This window comes from Labrus mixtus, chromosome 20 (genome assembly GCF_963584025.1).
Source record: "Labrus mixtus chromosome 20, fLabMix1.1, whole genome shotgun sequence".
Classification (NCBI taxonomy): domain Eukaryota; kingdom Metazoa; phylum Chordata; class Actinopteri; order Labriformes; family Labridae; genus Labrus; species Labrus mixtus.
Genome location: NC_083631.1, coordinates 1,599,698 through 1,620,328, shown reverse-complemented (window position 1 = coordinate 1,620,328; position 20,631 = coordinate 1,599,698). Strand labels below are relative to the sequence as shown.

Genomic DNA, 20,631 nt, shown 5'->3' with positions numbered 1-20,631 from the left:
TCTCTCTCCATCTCTCACACACACACACACACACACACACACACACACACACACACACACACACACACACACACACACACATACACACACACACACACACACACACGCACACACGCACAATTTCAGTTTTCAAATCTGTATTCAAAACACTGACGAAAGGTTAGCCCAACTACCAACAACGAAAAGTGTTTGGAGAGTTTTCCACTTCAACAAGCAGAAATTAAAAATGAGTTTGAATCAAGGTTTGGTGATGCTATTGTTTCTTTTTCAAATTTCAGACATTACCACAAACCTGAAGAATGGACAGGAATTATTCTTATAGACATAACTTACTGAAACACAGGACTGGACTCTGCCTTTGTTTTGAAATTGAATGATATTATAAATAAATCACCAAAGACTAAATATCCACATATATATTTGGTAATCTACTTGACTTGGACTCTTTAGAAAGACAAAAAAAGGACTGTAATTCTACTACAAAAACAGTCCTGTTTACATGTATAAATGTGTTCCTCTATGAAATGACAGCAATGTAATGTTACAGATAGAATCTCTGAGAATTTCTTTCACACAATTGCAATATCATTACAAGGAACTGTGATGTATGACTTTGATAACGTGCTCACCACTTCTCTCATTCTGTCTTTAGGGGAAGTTCCTCCTATTTGCAACAGTGATGTTTGTAATTCAGTGGTTAATGAGGTAGTTAGAATGCTATTAATCAATATCCTGTCTGCAACTGTGCTGAAAGCAAACACAACAGCTCCAACACAGTTTTATAAACACTGCCGTCAAATACTTTTTTTGCATTTTGAGAAGCACCCTGAAAGAAAAGTAGGCATGTGACCACGTAAGTGTAAAAAAAAAATCTGCTTGAGGCTGGGTCACATTGCTATCTCCGATGTCATCACTGAATTAGTTATGGTTGACCTAATGCTCCTTGTTTGAAAGCTATTTCATGGTCTAATTGTTGCTCATGTAGGATGTTAAGGTAGCACCGGGTCTGCTCACATCTAAAGGCCAAGGAAAAGTGTTGTTTAGAGCAAGGCTGTTGATGTCAAAATACAAAATGTTTTGGGCGCAAACCTTGCACGCTCTTTAGTGGAACATGTAAACATTTACACAGGGGTATGAGTCAACCCCTTTTCCCCCTGCCTTCCTCCTCTCTCTGGGTTGTTTTCTATCTTCCCTTGAAATCCTCATTACACAGACTCTGTGTGCTGCTCTCTTCTAAACTGTTGTCTGTTACTCTTTCTGATCAGCCTTCCTGTTGCTGCAGAGGAACTGTGTGCAGTGAGATAAGGATAGTGAGAGCACATGCTCACACCGGGGTGGTGGGGGGGAGGAGTGAAGAAGGAACAGATACAACGTGAAGGGCGAAAGGCTGACTAATTAGGAAATTAACAGAGATCATTGCATGTCTCGCGGTTGTTTTTGCAGCCCGGGTGTCTCGCAGAACGGGCATGTGAGACAGCCGCCACATTAACCTGGAGACCAGATGACGACACATGGTCCAGTTTGGGCCAGTTGGTCCCAGCAGCGGTGTTGGACTGAAACAGAGCTGAGGTGGTGTAATATCAGAAGAGCTCTCCTCTTGGAGGCGGTTACAGAACTGAACTGAGGAACACACAAACCTGCACAGGCAAGGATTAAGGAGACCTCCTGAAATCCAGGGAACAAACTGAGTATGTGAGAAGGGGTGAACTGAAGTTTAAGCATCCAGGGTCTGAGGATGACTGAAAGCAGGATATGCATATCCATGCACTTTGACTCCTCCGGCATGACACGCATGGGAGACCAGGACTGAAGGGAGGATCAGGCCTTGTTATTAGATCTGACTCTGGATTGAGAACAGTCTGGGCCACGTACAGCAGGTGCTGTCTGCCTGAGACGTGAGCCGGCGCATTAAAAAGTCCACGAGAGGGGCTGCGTGGGAGGGAGGCAGCCAGTTTTAAGTGGAGGCTGGGGGAGTTTTCTTTAACTGGTCGGCTCCACCAGGGCCAGAGTCGGCAACCATGAGTCAGAGGAAGCTGACGCGACAGCTGAGGTTGTGGGAGAGTCCTGAGGGTCCACCTCCTGTGCCCTCTCTCACCTCACCTGTGTCACCAAGTGATCACTCTCGGGGACCCGGGGGCTCTGCTCTGTTTCGGCGTATGAAACTGAACCGCAGTATCCAGGAGCGCAGGCGCTCAGCACATTGTTTTTGCAGGTAAAGTTTTGCACCAGACTAGTGATTTGATTTAGGGAAGTACTCACTAAATGATCTCTTATCTATTTAAAAATATGCTCCATCAGTGATTTGTGAGTACTCTGCATTCATGTGGGTGAGATGCAAGCATTACAAACATTTGTTCAAATATTTATTATGCAGCTCTCTTCAATAGATTTCAGGATTTAGTATTCAATGCACACACTCTTGTGACTTTATTCAGATGGATTAGACTTTAGAGGGGGAAAAACTCAGGATGCTGAAGTCTTAAAACTACATTCACTGTTTGGAGGAGAAAAAAAGAAAGAAAAGAGGATTAGTGCATGCAGCCATCAGAGGGTCCCCCCCCGGTACACATTTTTGATGTGTTGTACGATGCTGGGCCAACTTGTGTAATGATAATTTGATCTCTAGCCATATTAAAAAAAACCTTCAGGGGGGAGGAGGGGCTCCTTAACTGGCCAACTTAGACACGTGTTCTAAAAATATCACACTTCAAACTTCATATTCATAGTCAAACTGAAAGCCGTACAACAACTGGGTTGTACATGTATAGTTTGAGAAGTTTTGGAGAAGTGGGGAGATGTTGTGGGGATGAAAGTTATACCACATTAAAAATAGATGCTGCAGCTACACTGCAACCTGCTTCCCTGTCTGTCCTTGTCCTCCTACATTTGACTGCAGCCTGAAAGTGTCAATTACAGATTCATATCCTTGTGTATGGAAGGGTCTGCTTCAACATCAAACTTGACCTGTTAAACTGTTAACCTTTTACAAATGTTGTATTTGACTGTGCTGTTTTAAAAAAATTATCAACTATTTATTGATATCTGATGCTAAACTCCTAATTGTGATTCAATAAATGACTGAATTTCTTAGCTACAGGAAGAAAAAAACAAACTGGTTTGACGATTTTTGGTAAGGAACAATGACTTCAGATGTTGTTGGAAAACAGAAGATTGCAACCTGAGAATTGTGTTGCTGTGTCTCCTTGGGCTAATCTGGAATGTAAAAGGTTGCAGCATATTAGTTTCAGCCTTGTGTTTTGGATTTTTAATGTTAATCAGCGATGTGATGGCCTGATGCTGTGTCTCCAACGGAGTCAACAGACATTGATTTGACATGACTGTAAAGGTCAATAACAATGTTTCTTTGTCGCTTCGTTTCTTTTTTTGAGGGTAGATTTAATGTTTGTAGTGTCCACTTGGTCACTTTGCTTTTATTGCCAAAGTTTGCTGATGACATAAGCAGTTTTAATATGCACCGTGTCTATTCTTGTTGGGGATTTTTCCCTTAAGAAATCTGAATCAAAATGCAAAACCTCAATCACTCAGGCTGTCAGACAGACAGCTTTGGCCGAGGGACATGCTGTTAAAGACGTGGCTCATTTTGTTCACTTTAACATGACTTGATCTGAAATTTAACAGCAAAGTGTAATTCTCAGGGCATTCTGGCACCACAGAGACGCTGCTGCATCTGTCACATCTCTCTTTCTTCAACTTCCTCTCCTAAACACCAAAAACCTTTCAGCAGGAAGGACTTCCTTTCTTGTGTTTGGACTTATCTTGCATCTATTTGTCATCACTGTGAGATAGGAGAAGCAGAAGACAAACAAACACTTAGAGCAACAGATGTAAACTCTTTTTTTCATCTCCTTATCGTTCAGCTTCGATTCAGAGAATGGTCCCTCGCCAGGCCGCAGTCCCATGGATTCGCAGGCGAGTCCTGGGTTGGTACTCCACCCTTCTTTCCCCCAGAGCCAGCGCAGGGAGTCCTTCCTCTACCGGTCCGACTCGGACTACGACACGTCGCCCAAAACCATGTCACGCAACTCCTCCGTCAACAGTGAGGGGTAAGCATGAAGCCATCATCCTCGATCCGTCACGCGGCAGACTGAACTTAAACACATTTTTTCTTTTTTAAATCTTCAGTGTCCCCTCACAGACACACCACAGTAAGTGCACATTATCCCAATCAACAATGCAACTGTTGTTCTTGTAATTATGCAATCATTATGCTAATGAAATCATGATGAATCTCTTAACATTGACTGCTGTGCTCTGTCTCCTGGCTTGTTGAAACCACCCAAAAAAAACCCTTCCATATTGATTTCAGGGCTGTTTCTCTGTTTGTATCCACATAGGGCTCTGTAAACACACAGCTCACAGACACAGCCTCTCATATAAACACTAACACCAAGTGCCTCAGCGGCCAGTAACGCTCACATTCATCTTTTCTGTTCTTGTCTCTTGTTCTGTAGGCACGCCGAAGACATGATCGTCACCCCTTTCGCTCAGGTATGTTTCCTCATGCACCTTCCTGACATGTTGAATTGCTGTAAATGACTAATACGGTGGCTAATTAGTGCAGTGAACTTGTCCCCTCTCCCTTCTCCCCACTCCTCCTGTTCCCTTTCTCCCCCCCTTCCCTCCCACTTCTTCTGTCCCTCCTACGCTGTCCATCCATCCCCCAGGTGTTGGCCAGCCTACGAACTGTAAGAAGCAACTTCACCATCCTCGCCAATGTCACAACACCCACTAACAAGTCAGTATCATGCTGTCAAACACCCCTCCCCCCCCCCCCCTCCCCCCCACTTCCACTCGTCACGACTACCTGCTTAGTTTGCAGTGTGTGTTTGCCTGTGCCTCCCTCTCCTTTCTCCCGGGAAACACTTTAGCCATCATGATTAAAGAGTTTGCCGTTATCATACTATGCTCAAGGAAAATATGATCTGTAATTCTTTCTGGCGTCCCTCCAACTCGCTGGCTGAGGACCGAGAGCAGAGAACAACTTGCCTCGGCATGTGTGTGTCCCTGACTCTGTACCCAGACGACGGAGACGGTCAATAACGCTAAAATTATTCTTCTTTGAAATGCAGCAGAAAGAGGGAGCTTGAGTTGGCAGGCTTTTAGCGCCACGTCAATATGATATATAAAGCTGTGCTGTACAGAATTATCAGCATCTATAATTATGCTGTGTCTGGCTCTGAAAATGCATCTAACTACATATTATAAACCATGAGGGTTACTAATAAATAGAATAATAAATGTTGAGCAGAACCCATATTTTGTGTTTCACTATTCAGGGTCCTTGAATATTGGGAATTTATATTTACACATTGGAGTTTTATGATAAAATAACTTTTTAAATAGACATGCAAACCTCTCTTTGTCTCTTTTTCATGTGCCTATTAATGAATAACATACATAGAAATAGTCGTACCTCCTCTGTGAGCCAAGCCTTTTGTCCCCTCTTGTTGAAATGATAAATGCATGTTGAACCCCAGCAGGGGGCAGCAGCGTGTACGTCTCCCTCTGATGTAATGCTGTGTTTGTCCACAGGAGGTCACCAGTGACAAGCCAACCCACTGTTCCCCAAGCTACACTCTCTGGTATGCTGTCAGCTAATTAAAAACTCGCGGTCCAAAGAGACCCACACTCCCCTCACACGGCCTTAAGGACACACTAAGGCTCCCACACTCCCCGAATGCATCTTCAGTAATGAAAATGACTGCAGCACAGACCATCATGTGCCTACTACTGAGGGTCCTCACATGAACTGAACACATTTTACGAGACTGAATACAGTTTGTATCACTCAACATGTAATGCAGAAACTAACTGTGTGTAAAGAAATGAGAATATCTCTGAACAGCCAGAAATTGAAGAATGCTGCAACATCTGTTTCTGTTAAAAGATTACAATACTTTTAAATATAACGTATTTCTCATCTAATCATACAGTTATGAGACAAGTATAGCCACATATTTAGACCTGTAAATCAATCATGGGCTAATAGATATGTGTTTTAAATGTAAGCTAAAACTTTATGTGGCTTCACCTGATCATAATTTAAAAATATACATTGCTGTGGCTTTGTTTACAAATATTATATATATGTAACATTTATATATCATATTATAATATTATATATAATATTTTCATGAAATCAGAAAAAAAACTTTGGGTCAGTTATTGTAAATGCATACACTGGCTATAATAGATTTTAAAAAGGGGCTCACAGTACATAGATATTTTTTCTATCAGGCCTTCAGTGCTTTAACAATATTTTTTCTGCTCTGGTTTTACTGTTGTTCTGTGTATTCAGCGTGTGTCTAATCCACGTGTTTCATTCCCAGAGGAAACATACCAGCAGATGGCTCGGGAGACTCTGGATGAACTGGACTGGTGTCTGGACCAGCTGGAGACCATTCAGACCCACCGCTCAGTCAGCGAGATGGCCTCCAACAAGGTGTGCATATACCTGTCCACACACAAACAAATTGGCAAGCTTCTCGACGAATATATAAAACTTTTTTTTCATCACTGTATGGCACATTATTAATATAATGACAACTCATAATGAATAAACACATACATTATGATATTATAAATACCTAAATATAATTGTTTTTATAACCTCATGACACTATTATCATAATCAACCCTGATAGTACAAATTAGATGGTGGAAAACTTCCTGTTTAAGCTTCCACTGTACAAATATGCCTTATTTGCCTTATTTGTATTCTAGCTGCATACAAATAATGCAGCTAGAAAAGGGCACATAAATTACTATCATTTTTTTTTTAAATAATAGGCTGGAGCATCAGCAAACATACTCATAAATGTGAGTGATTAGGATCTCTGCATTTTCCCCCTCAAACCTTTGTGTAAATCCTCTTCTAACACTTTCAATCTTTACATATAAAGACATAATATTGTAAGGAAAATGAAGTATGGTGGTTGAATGAGCCATATGCTGCAGAGGTATTTCGGTACATTTTTAGAGTTGTATATAAAAAAATAGTAATTTTTAAAAACATGTGTTTCTTATTTTGTTTGTTAATTTTTAGGTGAAGTTTAATTAATGTGGTATGCACCTCACATGTAGAAAACCATCTCTGGGTTTTTTATGTCACTCTGTCTGTATTTGTGTAACAGAGTCGTAGGCTGGTTGTATTGAATTTTGGTGTTCATTTCTATCTATGCGCATGGGCAGGTTACGTTGAGATGCACACATTTGTATTTGTGGGAGACAGAAGGGAGGAAGGGTGACACTGTGGGTATGGGGGACATGAGAGGGAGGGGGCCCTGATGCTGATGTCTCTGCTGTAACCTTGGTTGCTATCGAACAGCAGCAGGGTCTGCCCTTCTCTTTAAGCCATTGGCTTGCAACTCTGACCACAAGCCATGTGGTTTGGGCAACAACCAATCAAATGGAGGCGATGCTCCTTTAATAGTGTTCTGTCTTAAAGGGACAGTACCTTGTTTGTTTTATTCTACAAATTCTTCCCATGTTGCACTCAATAATTATTTATAGTGAGGTTCTTAGGTTTAATCACTATTCAGGCTTTAGATGAAATGATTGAGAGAGAGATAACAGGGCTTGAATGACATAATGTATATGTATGTGTGTGTACAAATATGCAGAAAAAAGTCTCCTAGGCTAAATGGAGCCTGTTCATTTGGTGCTGCCTTTTATGTAGCTGCAAAATAAGCTACAGAAACCCTCTGCACTGTGCCAACATGGAGGTACACATGAATATTCCCACTCAGTCTCTCACTCATATTCACCCTCACTTACACACATATTCTCAGCAGACGTACATGCTGTCTTGTTGCACATGCGCATCCAGCCAGCCAGCAGAGGCAAGCACAGACACACACACACACACACACACACACACATGCATGCGCCTGCAGCCACACTGCCTGATTAGCTTGCGAGAGCTGTCTACAGCATCCAGGGAAATGGCGCAAGAAGCAGAGCATTGGAGGAAGAATGGCAGCCTAAAGCGGCAGGATTAGACCTATGGCATTTTAGACAGCTGAGGCATGGATTGACTAGGAGCAGGGGACTGGGCAGCGGAGCCAGCCTGACTGACTGTTGGTTGCTGGAATCGGTGTGTGCAACAGCACAAGCGAGCTGATGCACCGGTAGGACTGGGCCGGGCCTGTGGATCCGTACCGTGGGGGAGGGGCAGTCGACGCAGGGAGAGGGAGCCTGTTTTTCAAGACCACAGCTCTGGTTTGATTCTTCAGCCTGATCGTCTGCTACAGGCCTGCTCGCATCCCTCTCTGACTCTTTCTCCTCCTCCTATCCTCTCCATCCTGGTTGTCTCTGCTGCTACTGTCATCCGGTTCTCCCTTCCTCATTCCCAATGATCCAGCTGCCATCCAAGCTACCCTCACCCCCATCATTAAATTCTATGGTCATCTCTCCATCCTGTCGTCACCATCACTACATCCCTCTCACCTCCATTACCTAAATTTTTTATTACTGTTTGTCAAGCAGCTCTGCCCTCATTATTTTTTTCGTTTGCATATCTCTCTCATTCCCACTCATCTCCTCCATCGGGTCCTCTCTGTGCCCTTCAGACGGTCCCTCAATCCCTCTCTGTTTCCCTCCATCTTCCCTGTTTTGGCTTCCATACACCCCTACCCTGCAGTGACTACATTTGGGTCAGTCTGCTCTGCAAATGGGATAAGATGTAGTCTCCACAGCAGCCAGATCCAGGGGGCTCCTGGTCTGCCCATCAGGGGGACCCTCATCTTTGGACCACATTTAGGCTGGAGCCTGACTCTGGACTGACTGGGGGGTCTACTTTGGGGTGCTGCATGTAGGCAAGGACTGTTTTCAACAACAACCCCTACCCTCACCCCCTTCCCCTGTTCCTTCGTCCCCCATCTCGGGGCAGCCGTCACTCTGGAGAGTCCCGGCTTGACTGGTTGTGGCCTCTCCCCACACACCCTGACGACGCCCTCATGCCACTGGGGCACCTGCAGTGCGCCCACCCCGCTCCACTACCGCACCTCTTGCCTGTGCCATCGGCCCAAACCCCCTGTCACCCTCAACATGGGTGTGGTGGAGGCCATTGACCCTGCACCATCCCCTTGCCCCTCGCCCGTACCAGGAGGTTACAGGCTGCCCCGCTCCTCCAGCTACAGCCCCCTGCAGGGGAGGGCAGGGGCAGAGCTGGACCTTGATGCGGCTGCTGGAGGGGTTCTGGATGGGGGTGGGACGGCAGCAGAGCGCAGGACACCCTTAGTGGACCTGTTCTGTGAGACCTGCTCCAGGCCCTGGCTCATCGGTTGGTGGGACCAGGTAGGACTGGGAGAGTTTGCAGAGGGCAATGAGGCCTGGCAGTGGCCATCTTGGATAAATGTTTTGACTCTTCAATTGTTATGGCAACATTTATGCATGTGTGAACAACTCATCTATTTGTGCTTACTTGCTGGTTTAACTCCAACAATAATCTGTTTATGAGTTGAATGTCTGTTAGGGGGAACATTACAGTACATGGTGCTTCATGGAGAATAGTTTATGATATACTAGATAAAATCTGATGTGTTCAAGGAAGGTTTTGTGGGTCAGACAGTGGCTTTGTGAGAAACTGTGGGTGGTGGGTATATTCCTGTACATTTGTAAATAAATCCATGAAGGGGAACAGTGATAAAGGCACAGAGTTGATTAACTCTTCTCTGGGTTTCCACATTGCAGCAGCACTGTAAACAAAAAAAAACAATATCACTCTCATTCTTTGTCCTTCCATACTGGTCTATATTCCTCTCCTCTGAGAATACACCAAGACACTCCAAACACAAGAAATAGCTTTTGCAATTTTTTAAGTAATCTTGCTGTCTTCACTGCAGGTATGTTGCAGTGTCACATAATGTCCGTTTCCATCCTCCACACCTGCGTCCCACATCCCACTGCCTTTCTCTCCTGCTACCCTGAGGCTGGCCTCAATAAAGACTCAAGGAAGCCAAGCATATTGTTGTTGAAGGACAATGCTTATTGTCCCAGGATTGAGTAGATGTTTTATTTTCTTTCTTTATTCCTCAGGTAAATATATATCATATATTAAAAATATATGAGGTTTGACACTGCATGAGTTTTTTTCTCACGTGTCAATTATGCAGTCGATTTGTTGTCCTTTCACCATGTTAGTTAAGTCAATTCTGGGTTTTGTCGTTCCTGCTATTTTGTATGGTATGTTGACCTTTTGATACATAAGTTGCTTCAGTGCTCATTATTTTGAACTATGAATTCATTCAAAATACAGGTTAAGTTCAGAGGAGTGTCAAATTTAGCATGTTTAGTATTCAGTTCCAAGTTGAATGTAATAACTGGATACATAGTATTTTTTCATGAGCCTACATTTAGGTAAATAAAGATTTCTGGTCCCCTACATGTGCAGCTAGCAGTTAGCATTTGTGGTCATTTCAGTGCAACGTTAGCATGTCTGCTTTATTAGTCAGTGTTAGAGGGAGAGTGTTGTTTGTCCTGGCACTCGGACTGGCACCGTGGAAGTGTTGGTTGGCAGCTATGACTCAGCTTTACATTATAACAGAAGGGAAGAATGAGAGCGAGAGCAAGAGAGAGGAATAGGTTTGGGCTGATCCTTCTGTCTTAAGTGTGCCACTGGGCTTGACTTGCTTTCCTGATGACTGACTCTAAAATTTGATGTCAGGCTACCTGTTTACTTGCGCAATCATAAAACAAAGGCCACACCAGACGGCATGGGTCAATAAAGAGATTTGACTGAGTGTGCAGGAGTGAGAACAAGGGAGGATTTTGGGGCTCGAGGGCTGCAGTGAGGAGTGTTGTTTACCTCGGGAGAGAGGGGAGGAGCAGAAATAAGAAACAGACAGATGTAGAGAGGGAACAAAGCAGGAAGGGAGGGTTGACCTTGGTAAAGGTCAGAGACACCTGCCTACTCTCTCAGATTGTCACCCAAGCAGCCACCGCTCTCACATCAAGCTGAAGGACTGTCTATGAGGAGGCAGTTGCCACGGCAACCGCTCTGGTTGCCATGGAGATTGTTATGTGTGAAAGATCAGTCAGTAGGACACAGACCGAGGGGTCTCGTCCAAATCGCATTGTACCTGTGAATGACTTGTGCGACAGATGGCTTCCGAGCCTCCAAACACAACCTTTGTTAAAAAATATTATACAAAAGCTGAGAGAAAATTCAAGAACAGTGTTTTCTGTCTGCAGGGATAATGTATTCACTTAATCACATTTTCGCTTGTACTGCAAAGACCTGCAGACTGGTTGTCCATGACAACCACTGTGTACAATGAGAAAAATATTTGAAACAAACTACATTACTGCGTATTTAAAATAAATGGCAATCAATTGAAATAAGTGTGAGTTGTTCTAAAAAGAGGAGGGATGATTAATAATTTATTTTCTCATCCTTAAGTGTATAAAGTGAGATTGAGGATGATAATCCACTGTATCATATTTGACTCACAGAAATGTTTTTATATTTATTAGAACAAATGGGATCCTACGCATAATGTTGATTATTCTGCTGGTGTCTTTATTTTGGAGAATTTTGTGCTTCTACTTTGTCACACACCTCTTGTCTCTGTCTCTCCTCCCATCAGTTCAAGAGAATGCTGAACCGGGAGCTGTCCCATTTGTCAGAGATGAGTCGCTCAGGGAATCAGGTGTCAGAATACATCTCCACTACCTTTCTAGGTAACGCAAACCTGCCATGCTCTGATGACCAACAGCTGTAGCAAATCCTTTATGGCGCATGTGCCTGTAGCCTGAGCCAAGCACAACACAAGTCTCTATTCTGACTGACCTCCATCTTGCCCCCAAAAGATAAGCAGAATGAGGTGGAGATCCCATCCCCAACTTTGAGGGAGCGGGAGAAGCCCATGTGTCATATCAGCGGTGTGAAGAAGCTCACGCACAGTTCCAGCCTTTCTAACTCCACCATGCCTCGCTTTGGGGTAAAGACTGAACATGAGGATTCATTAGCCAGGGTAAATATTTCTTCAATTGTCGCATTTGTTATTAAGGGATGAAATTGATTTTTTTTGTCTTGCTGCAAAAAACTCCAGTGAGAGAACAACAGTCTTAGCTGACAAGCCTTTTTCTGACCATCTGAATGCCATTGTCTTACTCTAAATATAATAACAGAACAACACATGTTTAATGTCTCGTCAAAAAAATGTTAAGCACTAGAGGAGAAACCAATTGCATTATTCCAAGACTTAAAATACAAAAAGATGTCAAGAATTATAACCAGTTGAATGTTGTAAACTTTAGGTTCCATGCAACTCAGTACAAATCTGATAAATGTAATTATTTGACAACAAACATCAATGGTAACATGGATCTTTGCAAATAAGATGCGTGACACGGTGCTAACTGGTTTTAATAATGTTTGCTAATGCTGTCTGTTGTGCCTTCAGGAGCTGAACGACTTAAACAAGTGGGGCCTTAATATCTTTCGTGTGGCAGAGTTCTCTAATAACCGACCCCTCAGCTGCATAATGTTTGCCATCTTCCAGGTGAGAGAAACTGCTTTGACTAGCACCTGAATGGTAACACGTTGCTTGACTTATTGATGTCCATGACACCTGTGTACTGTCTCTGCTGCAGGAGAGAGATCTACTGAAGACCTTCCGGATCCCTGTGGACACTTTTGTCACCTATGTGATGACCCTGGAGGACCACTACCATGCCAATGTGGCCTACCACAATAGCCTCCACGCTGCAGATGTCACTCAGTCCACTCATGTCCTGCTATCTACACCGGCTCTAGATGTAAATACCTCTACTGATCTGCCAAAATTCAAATGGACAGACTCACAAACACAAGGCCCTCTTCAAAGACTATAAACTGTGCCTTAACATTTTCCCTTTTTCTCTTTCTCTTCTCACCATAAGGCTGTGTTTACTGATCTTGAGATACTTGCTGCACTATTTGCTGCTGCCATCCATGATGTGGACCACCCTGGAGTGTCCAACCAATTCCTCATAAACACAAGTGAGTCCAAATCACATTTAAGAAACACACAGACATATTAATCATAAAAAGTGGGAAAACAGGGGACACCATGATGGCAGTGACTCTTTTTATTTCTTCTATTTTTGAAAGATTGATTTTTGGGGCTTTTTGTTCCTTTATTGTAGAAGACAGTGGATAGAGTCAGAATTCAGGGAGAGAGAGAGTGGGGAATGACATACGGGTAAGGAGCTGCAGGTCGGATTCGAACCTGGGCCACCCGCTTGGAAGACTACTGTATAGCCTCCGTACCACTACGCTACCTGCACCCTGATGGCAGTGACTCTTAAAATACAACTTTTGCTAAAAATCAAAATGTCCTAGGTTTGATTAAACCTCATGTATTGCATACGACCAAAAAAGTGCTCCTAAACAAAGAACGGGAACATTTAAATCATAATATAAATTGTCTATAAAATCCCTTTTCCCCCAAAAAATAAATAGGTAGGGCAGGTCACTAAAATACACTTGGTCAGTTTCAGATAAAGCCACTACTCTGAGTCAGTTATTTTCAGAACATCTTGTATTAACTTTCTTTTTACCAAGAAAAGTTGTTTTCCTTGCGTTTTTAGATTCCTTTTTAAAATTCTTGTGTCAATCTTTGTGCAATTTTTTACATGAGTTTCCTTGTTATTATGTGTTTGAGACCTCTATACCGTATTTTATCTACCTTTTGTGAATCAAAGATCTGAAGAGTATGTTTAAGGCAGCACAGTCTTTTTCTATCACTAATGGTGAAATCATGTTGCTGCAGATGAGGTGATATATTTACTGTGTTTTGAACAATGTCTGTCCTTTGGTGCTTCCTTCAGACTCAGAGCTAGCCCTGATGTACAACGATGAGTCTGTGTTGGAGAACCATCACCTAGCTGTGGGCTTCAAGCTGCTCCATGAGGACAACTGTGACATCTTCCAGAACCTTAGCAAGAGGCAAAGGCAGAGCCTGAGAAAACTTGTAATTGATATGGTGAGTGTAGACAACACAATCTTTCTGAATCATGAGAACTATTACCTTGCACATAGTTCTCTTTATCTGCTCCCATAGTTCTCCTTCCTTGCCCAACAACCATTATCAAATATATTCATATCAACTCTCTTTCCAGGTTTTGGCAACAGATATGTCTAAACACATGAGTTTGCTGGCAGACCTCAAAACAATGGTGGAAACCAAGAAAGTGACGAGTTCTGGAGTACTGCTGCTCGACCATTACACTGATCGGATACAGGTGAGATGTCATTTTCAAGTTAAATAACTACAATTGAAATTCAGCGATTCAGCAGATGTTTTGATTTGTCAGTTACAAAAGAACTGAACATGACTAAGGATGTATTGAATGTAAGGGTGTAACGGTTATTTGTCCCCATCTGTGACAGTATGGACGTCAAGGTTCTGTGCATGAAGTCTTTCAACAAATACATCTGAGGGGAGAAAAAAGGCAATCACATGGCGGTATCTACACCCCAGTCCGGGTGGCTGTAATGCTTGTAGCTGTTTCTAAACGATATTTACTCTTTCCCCGCCATTGACGAGATTTTGCAGTAGACAAATGCAGTAGATCTGCTTGCTATAAATCAGTTATTTAGGAAAACTTTGGGTTTCAAGTCGATATGTCATTGGTAATGCATCAAATATGCTAACTGATATTAGATGGCACCATCCACACGTGCCAATCCACGCAGCTAGGTGAAAAGAACAGGTGTCCCAACAACTAATCCCTGCTGTTTACCAAAAAGCCTCTGGATGGGGTGTTGGATAACCTAGCGTCTATGTTGTGCGCCTGATGTACTGAGGCGGTAGTCCTCATCACAGCAGCCAATATGGCAAAAATGTCCCAAAAAATAAGCCTCTGGATGTGAAAGCAGCAAGAGGGTCGAAGACATTATACCAAAGCTAGTTACATATAGGCCTACATACATATAACAGCTATGTGCCCAGTAGCTGACCCTGGATTCAAGTGTGTATTAATAGTGCCCAAACCTTGGTTCAATATCACAATCCATGTACACATAATCCAGTTCATGATCCGCCCTTCACTGGTGTACACGAGTGGTGATTGAGCTTGAATTGTCCACTATATCTGCTGTTGCACTAGCAACAGATGGATTGACCTCCTGTGCCTTTGCTAACTATCACAGGTAGTTCTAAAAGACACTGGAACAAACTGTAACTTGCCTAACTGTCAGTTCAAAACAAATGAGAGAAACCTAGAATCATGCATTTCGTTCATTTTGCTGATCTTTTCCTGTTGTACCGAACTCACGCCAAACTGTTACCCCAAAACTTGAGGTACAAACCGTGACTGCAGTGTACCGTTGCACCCCTAATTGGTTGAAATGATAGGTTACACTAGCAGGTTACAGGTTAGGTTCAAAAGGAGGGCTGAGCAGCACGTAAACATTGTTTTGGTAGGGCTGATGTAAAAGGTCACTGGCGGGTTTAAAGGTTGATTCATACCACTACGTCAAAAAGTGTTTGAACCTTTGTAGAACGTGGCTCTCATGTAGAAGATATGGCCTTGTCATAACTTACAGTAGCTGTAAAACTGTGAATATAAAAGCTGCAAGGGCTGTGTGTGTGTCTGAATGTTTTGCAATTTCTTCTATGTGTTCTGTGCTTGGACTGTAGGTTGGTAATAAAGAGTTAATGCCTGTATTTTATACTGTATGTTTAGATGTAAAGTGACTAGTAGGTTCCAAATGTTTGAAATTTCTACAGTTAATAACTTCAGCCAGCAGCTGTAACATGTCTGTAATGGCTACAATGTAATCCTTTGGGGCAATTACAGACACAGGCACAATAGGCACCTGCTCTCTAACTTAAGACAATGTGTCAGCAACTCACAGAGTTTTTAGTCACAGACTAAGATTTTGCAAAGACTGGAGATCTTGCAGGGTCACTAACTCCAAGACTTCAACAAGTTTCTTTTTGATATTATGACCCATAATGTATAAATTGTCTACATAAATACCATTAGGCCGACTCATTCAAATAAAATGAAAAACCCTAAATATATGTAGGTATTTCTTTTTTTTACATCTTATCATTTCTATCTTATGAATAAGATGAATAGTTTTTGCAAGTCCCTGTAAATATAAGACAATTCTCAGTCAAAGAAACATATACAATTAAAAAGAAATCCTGAAATTTAATATAATGTAAACTTTTTGATTTTTTAAAACTTTTTAAAAATCTTATTTAAAGGGCCTTTAAAGTTGTGAGAGTTTTGACGTTGAACATTTATGCAGAGCGTCTCCCATGACGAACAATTAAAAAGGCGTTATAACGATCTGTATCGGTGTAGACACACAGTTGAAGGGTTTAATAATCCACTCCCACTCCGTGGTAAGAGGTTTTTAGATGGCACACAATGTGGCAGACACTCCACGTGAGCGCACAAATGGAGTGGAAATGGAAATGTGTCGGGAGAGGTTGTATGGGAGGGTTTGAGAAAGGCCCTATAACTCCACATTCCTTCACCTCCCTGCCATGCTTACCAGTTTGCAGATTCCTGTTCGGTGAGGGCAAGACCGCTCCTATTGGTTGTTGACAATGGTAACATAATTGAACATCACAATTCGCATACAATGTGACTAAAGACCTGTGATCGAGATTATGGTTATGCGCCCAAACTCTTGTGATTTTATTCCAACTTTGGAAATTTGTCCGTGACTTTGAAATCACTTGAAATGTCATTTGGTGTTAGGCCAGCATAAGGTGCTTGTTTTTGTGATTCCAAGTTTCTGAAAACATCAAGAAAAGCATCCCTCCAGTTTTGAAACCAGTAGGTAAACTTTAAGTAAAAGAAGACAGGGTCTTACTCTGCACACTGAGGGAAAACAAGCTGCTGCAAAACTCTGGTGGTACTAAATCTGGTTGTATTCAGTTGAGTGCTACTGTAGAAGCTCAATTAGGTGTGTTTTTTTGGTTTAATGAGTGGGACCTGTTGTTTGTTGTCTTGATTTGTCTAGGGATGATGGTTCAGACACTTGCTGAGCAATGCTGTGTTACCACTTTTTGGGGAAATTATAAAACATGCTAGTCTATCTGCTGTCCACAACGAAATGCACCCCAAATCTCTTCCTGCAGCAAGTCACCCATCTACAAGGTTTCAGAAGAACTTTTTCCCTTTGAGAGCTTCGTAATTTTTTTAATACTCTGGAGATGCTTTCTGTGACTTTGTCAAACACTGAGAATAACAATCTGAGGATGTAGGTTGCAAAAACAAAGCTGCCTTGCTTGTAATCACATTGTAGCCACCAAGTCGCAACTCAAGGCTTAAGCAATCTTCTGTTACAATTCCTGAACGTTTGAAAGCTTTCATTCAATTGCGCATCTAAAAACACATCCCAGTTTTGCAAGATTTGCAAAAGATTTAAAACGTATTTTTGATTAAAAAAAAGGACCAAAAGACAACGTAACAAATGTTGAAACTGTGAAATTACATCATTTTTTTGGAGAATGACATTCTCATATTTAATTTGACGCTGACAGAATGTTTTTTAAGAAGTTGGGACAGTGGCAACAAAAGACTGGAAAAGTTGTGAAATGCTTAAAAAAAGCTGATGGAACATTTTACAATTAATGAGGTTATTTAGGTTAGTAACTTTATTCTGTATGAAAACAGCAGTCTTTCTGAGGTAAAGATGGGGAGGGGTTAACCCTTCTATGAAAGATCGAACAGGCAAGTAGTGCAACAATGTAAGAACAAAGTTGAGTGCAACTGCAACATGCACATAGTACTGTTAAGCCCACCCCTCTTAGACAACATGCATTTGTTTACAAGCAGATGGTGCAAAGTTGGCAAAAATGTTACACACACAAGAAGCTTAGAAACCATGCTGACTGACGAGGTACAGTATATAACCAGATTTTGGGTGAATATGCAAGTGTTTTCATCCTGTTGTTTCCATTTGAAATATGTGTATGTGTATTCAACTGTTACCATGGTATCTATGGGCTGTGGCTAAATGCCTACATTGGAGAGGGTGACGTATTATGCTAGGTAAGATAGGTTTGTAAGGTTCCCAATTTACAGCATATCTGTTGTGAATAATATGGGCTGGGGTGTACACACCTGGTCACTCCCTCTTTTTCTTTTTTGCCTTATCCGTCACCGTCCTCTTCCTCTTAGCTGTCGTATCAAACCGTACAGATACGGGCTAACTGGCTTCTATTTTATGACTGAAGGCTTGTGTGTGAACAAGTGCCCAAAAGCCATACACACTTCTTGCAAGTTGATCGCATCTGATATAATGAGGGTGCATTAGTACACATGGAATGGTTAAGCTGCACCAAAGTGATGGCGCAATTAGCGCTGCATACCGTATGCACGGATTTTGGAGTAACGTTTTCTGCCAAATAGACAACTTCTTTTTCAGGAAAGGCCTTCCTAATTTAACCAAAACAATGCTAACCCACAGTCTGCATGTATTATATCAGTATATGGCTCCAGTTTAAAAAAGAATCCAAGTGCTATTTGACCTGTCTGCAGTCTGTAAGAATGGTAAAAACACTCCTCGTTCAAAATGACTGAAATTGGTCTCAGTTCCCAAACTCTTAAAGACTGGTGTTAAAAGAAGAGGAAATGCAACAGTGTTATACATGACCATGTCTTAACTCTTCTAAAAGGATTTGCTGGCATCAAATTCAAAACAGATTACCAAAACAATTACGTTTTTTCAGTTTTAACATTTTACATGTTGTCTTTTTGCTGTTTTGAATTCAATACGGGGTTTCAATGTTTGGAATGGAACCACAACAGGGTCTCACCCTGAAAGGGTTACTCTGTGATACCAGCTTCTCTCTAAAGAAATTACAAAAACATATAGATGTCGCAAAAAAGATTTTACTGATTTGAAAATATTTCTTCTTCTGCTAAAGAGCTCACAGTTGGAATCTACAGTAAAGAGCTGAGACCATAACAACAGTAAACTATTTTCCTTTCTTAAAATGAGACTGCCACCGCGACCTGATCTCAGATAAGCAGAAGAAAATGGCTGGATGGATGGAAAATAAGACTAATTAGCTTTTAATACTCACATTAAGCTGACCATTTCCAATGATGGTCTGATTGGATTACCTGCAAAGTTTTGAGCAGCACGTGATCCACGAACACCAGACTTTTCTACGTTTCATCTCAGTTCTTATTTTGCACATATGAGCTGGTTACAGGTGACAACATTCAGAAATGTATCATCAGTAACGTAATTTCCTGCACTAGTTAAGTAGGTAGATGCAAGCTAAGATAAACAAACTCTGTTACAGTGTGCTGTGTTTGTTCCAAAAACTGAAGATAAAGCCCCTAGAGTCATGCGATTCCTTTGGTGTTATGTCTTACTACACCGTAGACTGTAATTATGGACGAAGCCTGAGTGAGGTCACCATCTGTAACTGAAGAAGGCTTTGGGAGCCCGTCAGTGGCTGTCGCCATGCTGGAAATGCTGTCTCAGCCTAACTTTCAGTCAACCTAGTTGTTTTTTTTTTTTTGGTGGTGGGGGATTTATTTTGTTTCATCCCACCAACAAGCCAGCTACCATCTTAACTGGCAAATTTTAAACTCTTTCCCCCGTTGTCATCCTCTCTTTTCTCTCACAGTAAATGGACTGAAACCAAGTCAACCGGACTTCTGCAACCATATGCTTTTCTTAGTAACGGTTTGTTCTTCTTAGCAACAGTGATCAATCAATGTATAGCAGACCGTTGCTATGCTTAACTGGCCAATCAGAATCAAGTATTAAACACAGCTGTGCAATAAATGTATGTGACAGCTGCCAGGTGTATGTGTCAGATGAGGTGTGTTACAGCATACTGCCAAAACAGCCCTTTTTCTTTTCTTAAGTCATTTTTCACTGCAGAGATTCACAGTGAGTGATACCTGAGGCTGTTCAAATTAAGATCAGAAAGGACTTCTCATACATGTTCAGGACAAGGTCAGCAGAGATCAGAGTCAAAACTTCATCCAGAGGGCTACAAAATCAATGCAAACCAAAAGTTTCTCACAAGATCAATGTAGGTGACAGAATCGTAACAGGGAGAAGAAGATGTTGCAGTTTTGCTTGGTTTTTTAGAGGAAGAAGAGTGCATTTGAGGTTTGACTGGAAAGTAATTTGAGAAAAGGGAGGAAAGAATTGAATGAACTTGAAAGAGGTGGTTAGATACAGGTTTTCACCACATACTTTCAGCTGCTTAAAAAAATGTATTTTAAAAGCACAAATGTTCAGATTACCATGGGGAGAGATGAGGACACGGTGAGGTGATCGTCATGCATATTTAAGTCAGTGTTAATTACTTATGAAGTGTTAATGCAGTGTGGAACGTGTGACTGTGTGTTTGTGCAGGTGTTGAGGAACATGGTGCACTGTGCAGACCTGAGCAATCCTACTAAACCCCTGGCCGTGTATCGACAATGGACAGAGAGAATCATGGAGGAGTTCTTCAGGCAGGGAGATAAGGAGAGAGAGCGAGGGATGGAGATCAGTCCCATGTGTGATAAACACACTGCATCTGTGGAAAAGAGCCAGGTAAGTGAGCATGTCTGATGTATGACTCTGTAGACTACTGGATAATGCTGTAGGTGGGGTGCTAACAACATTTTCAGAGAGCGATC

General features: G+C 42.0%; 1 protein-coding gene across 2 annotated transcripts in view; it reads left to right on the top strand.

The window, feature by feature from the left end:
* Positions 1–20,631, top strand: part of pde4a (phosphodiesterase 4A, cAMP-specific) — a 49,899-nt gene that overhangs the window by 27,518 nt on the left and 1,750 nt on the right. Inside the window, exons 1-14 of one of the 2 annotated variants that reach the window (XM_061026941.1) lie at positions 999–2,212; positions 3,879–4,064; positions 4,473–4,509; positions 4,686–4,756; positions 5,554–5,603; positions 6,351–6,463; positions 11,610–11,703; positions 11,833–11,996; positions 12,429–12,527; positions 12,619–12,783; positions 12,907–13,006; positions 13,837–13,991; positions 14,128–14,250; positions 20,363–20,545. In XM_061026941.1, the coding sequence (XP_060882924.1) occupies positions 2,019–2,212; positions 3,879–4,064; positions 4,473–4,509; positions 4,686–4,756; positions 5,554–5,603; positions 6,351–6,463; positions 11,610–11,703; positions 11,833–11,996; positions 12,429–12,527; positions 12,619–12,783; positions 12,907–13,006; positions 13,837–13,991; positions 14,128–14,250; positions 20,363–20,545 (1,734 nt within the window). In that variant the 5' untranslated portion in view covers positions 999–2,018. Of the gene's footprint in view, positions 1–998; positions 2,213–3,878; positions 4,065–4,472; positions 4,510–4,685; positions 4,757–5,553; positions 5,604–6,350; positions 6,464–11,609; positions 11,704–11,832; positions 11,997–12,428; positions 12,528–12,618; positions 12,784–12,906; positions 13,007–13,836; positions 13,992–14,127; positions 14,251–20,362; positions 20,546–20,631 lie in introns of those variants that run through there. The other variant, XM_061026940.1, reaches the window with a different exon arrangement.